The sequence below is a fragment of the Myodes glareolus genome, chromosome 9, assembly GCF_982192425.1.
Source record: "Myodes glareolus chromosome 9, mMyoGla1.1, whole genome shotgun sequence".
Lineage (NCBI taxonomy): Eukaryota > Metazoa > Chordata > Mammalia > Rodentia > Cricetidae > Myodes > Myodes glareolus.
In genome coordinates, this window is record NC_142034.1 from 75,624,506 (window position 1) to 75,638,572 (window position 14,067).

At 43.6% G+C, this 14,067-nt stretch overlaps 1 protein-coding gene across 1 annotated transcript; it reads right to left on the reverse strand.

Moving 5' to 3' along the window:
• Window positions 1-2,853: 2,853 nt before the first annotated feature.
• LOC125401548 (olfactory receptor 2V1-like) lies at window positions 2,854-3,792 on the reverse strand. The gene has a single exon (XM_048435862.3). It carries the CDS (start codon window positions 3,790-3,792, stop codon window positions 2,854-2,856), a length of 939 nt encoding a protein of 312 aa, XP_048291819.3.
• Window positions 3,793-14,067: the final 10,275 nt, after the last annotated feature.

Consider the following 14,067-nt stretch of genomic DNA (forward strand, 5'->3'; position numbering starts at 1 on the left):
GGTTTGTTGATGCATGTCTGTAATCTCAGTTATTAGGGGTGGGAGTGCTGAGACAGGAGAGTAGGATGGTCATAAAAAAGGTCAATGCTAGACCAGCCTGAAAAGTGAGATGAGCCAACTGTCTCAAAGGCAAAACACTCCCTCCTGGATATTTGTCTTCACGGATACTCTGTCTTTTCAGAAGTCAACTCCTGTGCCTGTGATCGTGGTCCATAGGTCTACGCCTATAATCCCAGCACATAGGCGAGATGGAAAGAGCTTAAAGTCATTCTTGACTGCATAGAGAGTCTGAGGCCAACCAGGGCAACACCAGGCACTTCTCAAGTAAAACAAAATACTACAAAGGGCCTTCAACAGCAGCAACAACATAAAATGAACCTCCACTTCCTGTCTGCAGCTCATGCAGTGAGATGACATCAGTGAGATGTCACTCTCATCATTTCCATTTTACCTTTGGTTTCAGTGATAAACATTCTGGGAGCCAGGGATTAGCTTAATGGAAGAAGGTGTGTTTAACATGGTGTTCAATCCCTAGCACCGCCCCCCCATCAGTCTTCCTGTGCACTCTCTTGATTGTGTAGGGTGAGGTATTTGTAGTCTCTGTACCCTGCCCCCACAGCTTAAACTCCGACTGTGAGAGAGTGCCACATGCCATGGCAATTGTTTCCAAATGTGCACATAAGCCAAACAGCTCTTCATGCACCAGCAACATAGACCATGCTTGCTTGTTAACTGTCTCCAGAAAGCTGAAAGCCAATCTACTAACCAATGCTATATGGCTTTCTTAGCCTTTATACACTGTGATTCCATTCTTAAGGTACAAAGACCCAGCTAGGAGTATAGCTTAGTGGTAGAGCCCTTACCTACTGTGTGGAAAGCCTGGATCCAGTCCCCAACACAACAAAGATAGATAGATAGATAGATAGATAGATAGATAGATAGATAGATAGATAGATAGAATAAAAGGCCAAAGGTAGGTGAGTATCTTAGTATTGCCCCAGGGACCACCCCTAGGTGATAAAATAAACTCTGGGCTCTTAACATATCACACATTATTTTAGTGATCTATGTTCTCCTCTGCCTCTGTTCTGCGCTTGCTCCATGGCTTTGCTGTGAAACACTGGAGTAGTCTGGAAAGCCAGAGTGTTTACAGAACAGCCGGGTGGTACGTTATTAGCTGCCCACTAGTTTCAGTGTAGATAACACTTCTCACATGTGAGCTATGACAACCGTTGTCAAGGTTGCTCTGCAGAAACTTGAAGCTGCGTTTGCTAAAAACACTGATTCTTCGCTTGAACATACTGATATTGATACCAAGACTCAGTCGGGATGCAAGGCTTGGCATCTCTGTCTGTTTAGCATGTCTGTGTCCTTTGCTGCTTCAGAACCGCTCAGCAGACTCTGCTCGACTCTTCATATAGCTATTCTGACCATTTGAGAAATGTGTCCAGGACTGCAATGCATGATTAACTTAGCCCATTGTCCACTGGAGCTGGCTTGGGTTTCTTCCACTTTGACCTTACGCTTCTTGTCAACTCAAGCATTGCAAGTCATCCAGCGCTATAAAGCTGGGATGTTTACACAAGAAAATCACACCAACTGACCTTCAGCAGTTCCTGAGGAAAGTCCTTGCTCATTACCACACCAAGTAGAAGGTCACAAAGCTTGCACGCAAGATGACAAACTTTTGAGACCATGGCTCTGATCGGTGGACACCTAACATACTTGAACTTATGCCCCCTAAAGTTAATAAAAACCCAATGCTCCCATTTGTCCAGCAACCAGCAGCCTTATCCAGACTGATGCTCAGACCTCTCTTTTTTGCTGTAGTTGAAGTCAGTGAGTTATGTTGCAACACAGTTTGCCTGTCTTGTTTGTAGTGTATGACTTAGTCTCATTTCTACTGGGGTGTTACAAGTCCAGTATCAGATGACTTCAAAGAACACTTGAGCCGTGGTCAGCCTAGGCAACACCCTGAAACACCGTCTTTTAATAGAAAAAAATAGTCATGTTTGGGGAGAGATACAAAACCATGTTTCCTATAATGAACACATAAAAATGGAGTTTCACAGAAAGTAATTAGTTTTTAGTGAATGCCAAGGAACTTTGGGTGTGATTTTATCAACATCCAGGGTTGCACAGATGAAGAATGGAAAGTCCACAGACAAGTGACTTTGTCCAAAGTTTCTCAATTCTTACACAACCAAGCTCTCTGTACCAAATTTTGATATGCAGATGAGTTGTGAATAGGTTTCCAGTCTTGATTCACTGTGGTGTCTTTGTATTTGTTTGCTGTTTGTTTTTAACAGGGCCAGCACATGACTTGGGCTTGGAATTCAATGTGTAACTAAGGATGACCTTGAACTTCTGGTCTTTCTCCCTCTCCCTCCCAAGAGGAAAGATTATAGACATTGGCTAACATGTCTGGTTCATGTGCTGGGCAAGAAATCAAGTGCTTTGTGCATGCATGCAAGGAGAGCATTCTACTAACTGAGCCACATCCCCAGCTTAATGTGTAGCCTAGAGGGAAGCTGTGCCTGCCAACCTCCGGAGGACATAAACAGGGTATCTGCTAGTTCTTAAAGTCACTACCAGCTTTGAATCCTCAAAAATGCTGGTTCTCATAGGAGGAAGGAGTCATGTGAGGCCAACAAGAGCTATCTGATACTCGACCATCATTCTTACAGGTGTCTTATGTGCTAGCAGATCGCTCCCAGCGCCCAGCCTAATCCTACCTAGCCAGAGAGGTCCCCAAAAGGCATGGAGGAAAAATGGGAATGACAGGGAAGCCTGAACCGAGGAAGGAACAGATAAGACAAGAAAGGAGCAGTAAAGTATGTGTGGGTGGCTTGCCTACATGCCCCACCTCCCAAGCATCTTCCTTAGGGCACTGGTTACATCCCTGTTCCTCAGGCTGTAAATGAGTGGATTGAACATTGGGGTGAGGATAGTGTAGAAGATGGAAGTGGCTCTGTCTCCCATTGGTGTCCTAGCTGAGGCCCGCTGCATGTAGCTAAATATGGCTCCCCCGTAGTAGAGGCCCACCACAGCCAGGTGGGAAGAGCAAGTGGCAAGAGCCTTCTGTTTCCCCTCCGTGGCGGGCATTCTAATCACAGCTGTGAGGACCTGTACATAGGAAGCCACAATGACCCCAAGAGGCAGCAGTAACATCACCACACAGCATGCGTAGATGAGGTCCTCGAAAAGTGAGGTGTCGGCACAGGAGAGGCGCAGCAGGGCTGGGACCTCACAGAAGAAGTGGTCCACCTCTAGAGATCCACAGTAGGGGAAGCTGAAGACCATCCCCACATCAATCACACTGTCGGCCATTCCACCTATCCAGGATGCCACGGCCAGGGAAGTGCAAGCCTTCCAGTTCATGAGCACGGGGTACCTCAGTGGGTAGCAGACTGCCATGTACCTGTCATAGGCCATGACAGCCAAGAGGAAGCACTCAGCTCCTCCCACCATGACCACGAGGAAGATCTGAGAGGCACAGCCTGCCAGGGAGATGAACTTCCTGCCTGAGAGGAAGTTGGCTGCCATCTTGGGTACCACTGTGCATGTCATTATCAAGTCCATGATGGAGAGCTGGCTGAGGAAGAAGTACATAGGGGTGTGCAGGCGCCTGTCAGTCTGGATGAGTGTCAGGAGGAGGATGTTGCCAACCACAGCAGCCCCAAAGGCCAGAAGAACCAGGGAGAAGAAGAAGGAGTCATAAGGCGAGTGCCTGAACAGGCCTGCAAGGACAAAGCTGGACAGGGAGGAATGGTTCCAGAGCTCCTCTGCCATGGCCCTGAGAAACAACAGACAAAAAAACTTTATTGGACACCTCAATAGCATAAAACAAAACAAATGCTTTCCTCTCCAAAGGCAAAGATTGGCCCTTTGGCCCTGCCCTACTCTTTCCTCCTGCAGTAAAAACCCATTTTCTCACGCAGCTGTTTTCAGGTGGACCCAGCCTGAATGGATCTTATTTCTCCTGAGAGAGGATGGATTGAATATACAGGCAGGGGGTTGGGGAGCACAAGGAGAGATAATGGTGGCTAAATGGCAGGTAGGGAGGAACAATTTGAGGAAAGGGGCTATAGATTTAAAAGACAGGGAAGTGAAGTATTGGATGACCCAAGTGACAAAAGGAGAAAGAAGTTTGGATGGAAGGGATAAAGGTAATACAATTAAAAAGCAAAATTCTTCTTGTTAAGAATAATGGAAGAGGGCTGGCGGGGTGGCTCAGCAGATAAAGGTGCTTGCTATGTAAAACTAATGACCTGCGTGAGCACCAGAAGCCACACAAAGGTCAAAGGAGAGAACTGACCCCATAGATTTGTCCCTGACTTCCATGCCCGTGCCATGTCACATGCACTGCTACATATATGCTATACACAGACATATTCATTCATTTAAGAGGGCAGAGACTCCTCTCCCCTCCATATCGTGGAGCACCTACCTTAGGGAACTAAGTAAGTTCCTGCTCTGTGAGATGTATGTCTTTCAGTGACTTTGTTGTAGCCAGGTGTGGTAGCTCACGCCTTTAATCCTGGTACCCAGAAGGCAGAGGCAGGCAGATCTCTGTGAGTTCAAAATAGAATGTCTACATAGTGCATTCCAGGCCAGCCAGAGCTATATAGTGAGACCCTGTTTTAAAAAGAAAGAAAGGAAAAAGGGAAAACGGTGTTGGGATTATATCTCAGCAGTTGAGCCCTTGCCTGGTAAGTTTGAGACCCCGAGTTGAGTGTGTTCCTTGGGAAAGAGTGGGAGGGGAGGGGGAAAAGGAACAAGAGGTAAAGAAGGGGAAACTGTGCTCTTACCTCAGTGTCAGGGTAGAGTGGGGACCTGACTGGAGCCTGGCGCCTCCCTCAGGAACACAAAATTGTTTCCTTTCAGGAAGATGTGAGAAGTTTAATCTTCCTTTACACAAAGCCAGTTATCTGGAAGATTGTCACTTCAATCAGCAAGCAAATCGAAGACAGACTGTGTGTGACAATGGTACAGTCAAGTCCTCTTCTTTGAGGACATGTCCATTTGCCTGAAAAAAAAAAGTGCACGTACCTATGTAGGGAGTGAGTGGCATCCTTGTGAATGTGCATTGTTGGCCTGGGCATGGTCACATCAAGGGCCCCAGTCTCTTAAACTCACAGAAAATAGCAAAGTGGGCTAGGTTCAGGGAAATGGCAAAGCCTCTCCTCCTAGTCCAAGTGTGAACATTGACGGTGTGCACAGAAAATGTCCATCATAGCTTTCTGCCCCTCGGACGTTCACAGTCTGATGACTGTTCCCTGCAGAGACCGCACCTATCAGGACAGGTAAACCTGCCCCTTCATTAGGTTGTATAATAGCCCAGCCTCCTTGTTTATCTGTATCTCGTAGTCCCACCTCCTTGTTCAGCTTGTACGATAACCTTGCTTCACTATCCAACCATATAAAATAAACACAAGGAGACTCCAGAGTGCTGGAACTTCTCTACCAGAGAGCCTAGTCTGCCAAACCCAAGCTTTTTTGTGTGTCCGCGTGTCTGTCTTTTCTTTAGTCCCCTGCTGCCCCAGCTAGCTTCATCCACGGAGCTGTGCAAGGACGTGGCATATCCGATTACAAGGGTTTGTGCATACAAAACCTTGAGTTTCCCTTCCTTCTGTTCATAACATTCATACCCCCATGGGGGGCATCACATCTGGCTTATGATTTATTCAACAGTAAAAATGTGTGTCTTTCTCTTCTATCTTTGTTGAGAGGATTTTCTTTTCTCTGTTTCTGGGTGGGGAGAGATTTTGTTTTTTCCTCAAAAGAGGCAGGTGCTGAACAAAGATGAATGCCAATCTCAAAGGCATCATGGGAGCCTCAGAACTTCAGCCATGCCTCTCTGGGTGTAAGCTAACCACTGTCTTATCCCAATATTTGGACTTTTGAAAAACATGAGGGCAGGTACTGGGGACATGCCTGTGTGTACCATAGTCAAATATAATTTGCCTTATTTGGTGCTTGATCTAAGTGGACTAGACTGCTTAGAACCAGCGACTATTCTATCACATTCACCCCCATTTAAAAGTAAGAATTGGGTCAATACTCACTTTCTAAATGGTGAGTGAAGAGGTGTGCATATTGGTTCTGTTGATAAATCCTATCAGCGTCTATCAGAATAGAGGGCACAAGACTGCAGTGCAGAGGAGAAACCTTGTTTTGCCATCTACTGCACAGCACAGTGAGCATAGTCCGATGTGATACTTCACAGTTCACAGCAGCCACGAGTCCAGTGTTTACAGTGGCAATACCTACAGGTTCTCACCAGAGAGAAATATGGGTGTGAGGCAGCGTGTATGCGTGTTAGCTTGATTTATGCATCCTGGAATGTGTGCATACAGCATCATACTATACCTCGAAGAATATATACAAACACTAGCTGTCAACTAAATCTAACCAGTTATGACAGCACATGCCTATAAGATCACCAGCTTGGGGCCTACCTGGACTAAAGAGCAAGACACTCTCAGATATACACATAGGCACAGAGAGGGAGGGGTGGAGAGTGAGGGAGATGGGAAGAGAGAATCCTTAATATAAACTTAAAGGTATCAAAGCCAGGCAAAGAACATGACACAGACTTGAAATGAGGGTTTTTCTGAGCAGAAGCAGGAACGTTCGTCTGGTTTCGTGTGGTAATTGCAGCCATCATCTGGTAGCTAACTAGAAGAAACACACAAATGTCTTCCGTTTTTAAACCAGAGACAGTTTTGCACTTGTGAGGGAAGAAGATGCTTGGGATTCTTAGTCCAGCTGTGTCTCTGGGACACTTCGGAGCATGTTTGAAAAGTACAAAACCTGCCAGGCATGGTGGCTCACATCTGTAATCTTGGCATTCAGGAGGCTGAGCCAGGAGGAATGCAGAGAGCTCCAGGACAGCCAGTGCTACAGGCATGTGACCTTGTCCCTAACAACAAATGAAACAAAACCAAACACAAATTAAGAAGTGTACTTGTTGGTCTCTTTTCCTGGGATTCTTATTTGCTGGATCTGGATGGGACCTGGCCATTTACTGTTTTTCAGCTCCTCAGGGGAGTTACAGGGAAAGAAAAAGGTCTATACACCTTGGCTTAGGGAAATCTGGGTCCATAACTATTCTCATCTGGATAGTAGCAGGAAAGCTGTGTAGAGGCAGAAGATCGTGGAAAATGACGAGGGGCGATCTAAGACACAGCAAGCGATAGACATGTGCCCTAAAAGGAAGCCGGAACACAGTCTGGAGGCCAAGATCTGCTCAGGCCAACGCTGAGGGGTCAGGAAAGTGGGTGCGCACGCATTCAGGACTCGATGGGTCTACTTGTTGACCTTAGAACTCAGTCCAGAGCCTAAGAGCGGTTATTTCTTGCCATCCAGTACCTTTACCAGCCAACGCATCCAGGTATCTCTATGTGCACCCCAACTTTCTCTAGAGAACCCAAAGAGAGGGTTAAAGTCTGAACAATTCTTCCCAGTTCTGACCTCCATTAGTCCTTCATTTCTCAGACACCCCCTCCTCTCCTCAGTACGCACCACAATAGCTCCTCACAGTTCACCTTCTACTTCACTCTGCAAATCCAGGCTGTGGGGTAATGTGTGAGCAAGTGTTGGTTTGGGAGGACTTTGATGTGCTCTTTGCCACCCCAACCCCAAAGCTCCGGACACAGATTTATAGAACTAACCCCTCAAGATTGTCTTCTGTTTCTTTCAAAACAGCTAATGAACTCATGTCTCGGGTTTATACAAGGCAGCTATCTTGGGACATCAGGCCCAGCTATTAATGAGACCAGGGAATAGACATATACTGCACTCCAAAAAGGAAACCCAAATAATGAATTGGCTCCAGGACAAAGTTCACTCCCCATAGCCCTAACCCTGAAAAATACCCTAGACTCCCATTAAATTACATAGGAAGATCCCCCTGGGATATTGTCACACCTATTCTTCCCCAAGAGCCATCTTTACCTTGTCCCAGAGTAAGCACTGAGTGTCAGAAAGAATGTTTGCCTGTACTCTGGGAGTTTTGTTAATGGATGACCAGGTCAGGTATTCTGTGGCCCTTGTCTTCAAATAACAACCCATACTTTTATACACCATTTGCTGGCTAAGCACTCACTAAACAGATAATTTTCCAGCACTGTGAAAATAAATGAAGACCAATAAAGGAAAACCAATAACTGTTTACCAAGAGTTGTCTATAGCAAGGGAGCCAGTTATTATCACCTGAGTTTTGATTGGCAGATGGAGGCATGAGAAAGCTTTCAGACATAGGGAGAAATAGCTGGGTTTGGTGATGCATGCCTTTAATCACAGCACTTAGAAAGCAGAAACAAGTGGTTCTCTAAGTTTAACAACATCCTGTCCTACACAGCAAGTTTCAGACCAGCAGGGACTACAGAATGAGACCCTTTCTAGAAAGGGAGGGAGGGAAAGGGAACAAAGTAAGATCTGGTGTTCTGATTGTGGGCCGTTGGCATGCAGAAGCTAGGGGTAGGCTGGCTGAAGTGAGATGTTAGTTATTCAGTTAGTTAGGATATATATCTAGGCTTTTATACTCAATCCTAGCTCAGAAGCAGGGGATGAACTGGGAGACCTGTCAGGTTATTTGTCAAGTGTTGTGGGATATTTGGACACTGTGTGAGGATGCATTGCTGTGATTGGTGTAATAAAAAGCTGAACTGCCAATAGCTAGGCAGGAAATATAGGCGGGACTTCCAGGCAGAGAGAACTCTGGGAGGAAGAAAGGTGGAGCCACCAGCCAGACACAGGAGGAAACAAGAGGAGCAAGATGGAAGAGAGGTCATGTCACATGGCAGAATGTAGATTAATATAAATGGGTTAATTTAAGCTATAAGAACTAGCTGAGATAAACCTAAGCTCAAGATAGAACTCATAATTAATAATAAGTCTCCATAAGATCTCTTGAGTAAATTGGGAGCATGGGACCTTGGGAGAGGGTTGAAGGGGAGGGGAGAGGCAGGGAGAGGAGCAGAGAAAAATGTAGAACTCAATAAAAATCAATAAAAAAAAGTAATAAGTCTCCATGTCCTTATGTGAAGGCTGGCGGTTCTGATGAAAAAGTATTACTCCAGCCAAGATTTGATAATACTATTTAGCTTTCTAGATTACTACTAAATTATTATTATTATTATTATTATAACTGGCAATCTTGGGGCTGGAGAGATGGCTCTGCATTTAAGGGTTCTTGCTGTGCAATCATGAGGACTGGAGTTCCGATCCACATAACAAGCTTGGTGTTCCCCACACATGCATTCCTGTAACATCGACTCCAAGTATGGCAGAAACAAGAGACTTGCTGGGGCTTTCTGGCTGCCAACCTAGATATTTTAAACTTAGCAAGGCTGTCAGTATTTCTCTGCTTTTAACCCCTTCCTTCATCTTCGAAACCAGAAAGGTGGCATCTTTAAATCATTTTTCTTTCATTATTTTATCTCCTTCTATAGTCAAATTTTCTTCTACCATCTCTCTGCTAGAGATCAAATCCACATATATACACTACCATTCAGCAGCATCCCCATTAACTGTAAACAAAAATACCTAATGAGCTCAAATACCTACTGACTATAACAATGTTAAGAAAATATTTTCCCAAAGGGTCAACACTAATTTGTCTCATTGAATCTGTTCTTCTGTCCTCTCATTTCTTCCCCTCTCTACCCCAGTGTCTGATGCAGAATAAATACAGAAAACTCCCTACCAGTTGCTGTACAGATGTATTATTTCAGGTCTAAAGCACTGCAAAGACAGTTTGGAAAGCTGCTAATTTTTACACAAAAATTTTTACACAAAAATGATCATTATAAAGGTGTGAATGTAACTCCCTGCTAGAGTTCCTGCACTTGCCTGCCTCCTAACTGGTACATAAAAGGTTCTGGGTTTAATTGCTGGGTGGGGGGGTGAGAGAAAAAGAAGAGGGAGGAGGAGGGAGAGATGGAGGGACAAGGGGTGAAGGGGTGGAGGAAGGAGAAAACTCACTGTGAGCTTTCAAGTAGTTAATAGGGAAAATATGAATAATGTATAATACGAATACCAAAAACAAATATAGACAGTATATGTTAGCTACTCGACATTGGGAAATGCACACCCTATCCACTCGTGATTCTTGCGGGTTGGTGAACAACTCTCTGAAGCCATTTACAAAATTGTATATGAGTTGAGCTAGGCGTGTGACTCAGTGTTAGAGCACTCGGCTGGAAGAGTGTGTTCAGTCTTCAAAAGAAAATGTAAAAGATAAAAGAAAAATACCCATCCTTATGAAATCCAACATCACTTCCCTGCATCACCCATCCCCTGCCCCTGTCCACACAGACAATAGCACTCAAGCATCTTAGCTTCCTTGGAACGTGAATATGAATTTCTAAATAATATGCCTGTGTGGTGATTTTTTTGACAGTAGGAATTTTTAATGAATATTCTTTTCTTTTTTCTCTTTTCTTCTTTTTTTAAATGGATTTTTATTGAGTTCTGCATTTTTCTCTACTCCCCTCCCTGTCTCTCCTCTCCCCTTCAGCCCTCCCCCAAGGTCCCCATATGGTGATTTCTTGAGCAATTTAAAATACTATTTACTTCAAATACAGTAGTTGAAAATTAGTTCTTCGGTGCGTTTACCTATTTTAGTTTGTTTGAGACAGGTTTTGTCGTGTAGCCCAGGCTGTCCTGAAGCTCACCATCCTCTTGCCTTAACTCACAGAGGCTGGAATTAGGAGGTGGGCATCACCATGCCCAGAGAGAAGCTAAGTTCCTTCATACCTTTCATCTTTTACATCTCGATACACCCAAAATAGCTGTTTTTGAACAAGTCTTTTTAAACTAATTTATTGATTTTTGTGTGCATTGGCATTTTCCCTGCAGGTATGTCTGTGTGAGGGTGTCAGATCTCGGAGTTATAGGCAGTTGTGAACAGCCATGTGGGTGCTGGAAATTGAACCTGAGTTCTCTGGAAGAGCAGCCAGTGCTCTTTCCCACTGAGACATCTCTCCATCCCCTTCCCAAATAGCTTTAGTTTAAACTCCCAGTGTTTCTATTACTGTGCTTGTATAAGTTCTCTCTAACCATGAAGCAAACTTTGTGCTGTGGTTCATCACTGCGATGTCCCACTCACCTTCCTTCTTCTATTAGTTTAAATCTCTCTCTCTCTCTCTCTCTCTCTCTCTCTCTCTCTCTCTCTCTCTCTCTCTGTGTGTGTGTGTGTGTGTGGTATTGTGGTAAGTGGACAGATTTTTGAGTCAGTTCTTGCCTTCTAGTAATCTCAGGATTCAAGAGTCTGAGGCAGGAGGACCACCATGAGTTTCAGGCAAGTATGGACTACAAAGGTATAACTAAGTCAGAGTCTACCCCTTTGCTATCTGCCATCCAAGCTGACTTTCTGGGTTAAGGATGTCATCCAGTGGTGAACATTTGTCCAGCATGTATAAGCTCCCATGTTCCATCCACAGTACTGTAATCTGAAAAACAAAACCAATGTTGTAATTAATATAGTATCTGTATGATTATCTGGTCTGGGTGGCTGGGAAACAAATGAAAAGTCTCCATTTACACTGGGGTCATGCCAACTTGAGTGACCTGAGCTACCACCCATAGTCATGGTGTTGTCTGGGCCCAAGGTGTGCTCAGAGGCCACGCCATCTATGACCTTTTAGAGATCATTAAGGGCCTATGCCTACAGAGCCATAACCATAGGCTCTCCATGATTCATGGCAGCTGCAGGTTACGGAGAGGAGATTCAGTGAAGGTCCAGTATTGATGGTGTAGCATCAGGCAGAGGTCTTGAACCTGACCAACAACACATTAAACGATGAATATTTGCAAGTCTGTGTGGACAGAAGGGTAGACTACAGAACACACAGCAGCCCCCAATGCCACCAAGATGAAAGACAAGGTGATGGAGAAGAGGGATGTTTTTGTCTGCTGGCCCACTGTTCTGGGGACTGAACTCGGTGTCTTGTGTGTGCTAGCCAAGAACTCTACCGCAAAGCTGCAGCCCAATCCGTCTCATCAGTTAGGTTGGTAGCACTAACCCCTACATCATGGGGTAATCGTGATGAATGTGTGAGATGATGTAAAACACCAGGTAAACACAAGGGAAATCCTATCTATGCTGAATCGACACTGGCCACAGAGTCACTGGCTATACATAATGATACTCTCCCATTTCTTTCGCTGGTTTCCCTTTTTAAGAGATGAAGCAAGCTGATTTCCCCCATAAAATATCCTCTTATCTCTCAACTAACCAAATTCAGGATCAATTAGACTATTAATAGCTGATATAACAGGTTGGAATCTGAACGAATCCCAAGTTTGATATCTTTTGTTAAAACATTTTCCTTTGGTAAAGGATCTTACTCCATAGCCCAGGCTGGCTTCCAACTTGGCAATCTTCCTGTCTTTGTCTATGGATAAATTTAAATATTTTCCCCAGAGATAGTTTGCTAATTGGTACAAGAAATTGTGCTTTAAAATGGGAAAAGTTCTCTCAATTGCATTTTAGTCAGGGCCCTACTGGAGGTACATACAGAATTGGACACATAAAAGCAGAGGTGGACTCCAACCCCTTGCAGTTCAAATCCTATGATCAAAAAAAGTATGCTAAGTGGGCATGGCAATAGAAGAAATCAAGTTTTGTGGTGAAGGGCAGCTATCCTATTTTTAAACCAAAGAGAACCTGAACGTTGTTGTATTAATAGGGAGTTTCAAGGGCATTCTCTCTCAAAACAAAATAGAACAAAAATTGTCTAGTTTAGTCTTTAGAATGTTTTTATTCAAAGTGCACAACAAAGCCAGAAAATGTAGGGTATGCAAAAAAATTAAGAAAACATGACCTAGTTCAGAGAAAAAAACAGCTGTCCAGACAGAGTAACAGAGATCATTTGGGTTTAGAAATAAATCATATCTTTAAATCTCGGAAATTGTTTAATGAATGTAAAGACTATGAGAATAGCTGAACACATAAAGATTTTCAAAGATGTTTGAAAGAGAAATGAAAGCCCTAAGAATAAGGCAACTTTAAACTTGAGAAACGCAATGGCTGAAATAATGAATTATAGTGTGAAATAGAAGCCATCTTGGAGATAGAGGGAAAGTGTCAGCAACCTACATTGTAGGCAGATATGCTTTTACTGTAAAGAATGAGGCAGTTCGTATTTCAGGATATTGTAGGCCACATGATTTCTGTCACAACAATGCAACTCTTGTTTTAGCATGAAATAGACTTAGTGGAACTTGATCAAAATAGACAGTGGGCCAGATTTGGCCTGATAGATTGCTGACCCTTGAACTGCAAAATGAACTAAGAAAAACGTTGTAGAAAGAAAGCAAAATGAAGACAAATGAAGTAATTTTGGCTGCATCAGATACCCATGTTTGGGTATCCTGATAGTCTTAAATGGTTGAGTTAGAGGAAAATGCTCATATATCATGGGATCATTGTGATGAATATGTGTCTGTAGAATGTCAATCCAAAGAGTCTAAGAAAGGAGAGAAGAGTTGAGCCTTGTAGTGCTATATCTAAGAAAGAGGAGGCTGAGGCAGAAGGCTTGATTGTCTGAGGTCATCCTGAGCTACATATTGAGACCCTGTCAAAAAAGACGAAACAAGCACAAAGTCAACAAAAGCCCCCAAATTTGATAGTTATTTAAATACATTATTTTTATAGTTATAGTTCTAGTCTTTCTTAAAGATTCAGCAATATTAGGGCAATACAAGTTCATTGATTAAAAACAAGCCCACGCTAGTGACATACTATTTTCAAATCACAGAAAACAAGAGATCTAGAGAAAAATGAGCAAAGGAAACCATACAATGGAGGATCTCCATTAAAATACATAGTTGACTTCTTAATAGAAGCAACTAGAAAAACTATTAAAAAGACATTTGAAGACTAAAAAGGAATTTGTCAACATATAATTTTATACTCAGTAAAAATATTCCAGAATGAAGAAAGCATAAATGCGTGCATGTGTTTTCAGTAGGCCACACTTGTGTCTCCCCCAGTCAAACCCCAGTGGACTGACCCAGGCTCTCAAGTTCCATAGTTCACATCTTCAGATGCTGTTT

Coding starts and splice junctions, on each gene's coding strand:
- LOC125401548 (XM_048435862.3), bottom strand. CDS start 3,792: ATGGCAGAGGAGCTCTGGAACCATTCCTCCCTGTCCAGCTTTGTCCTT.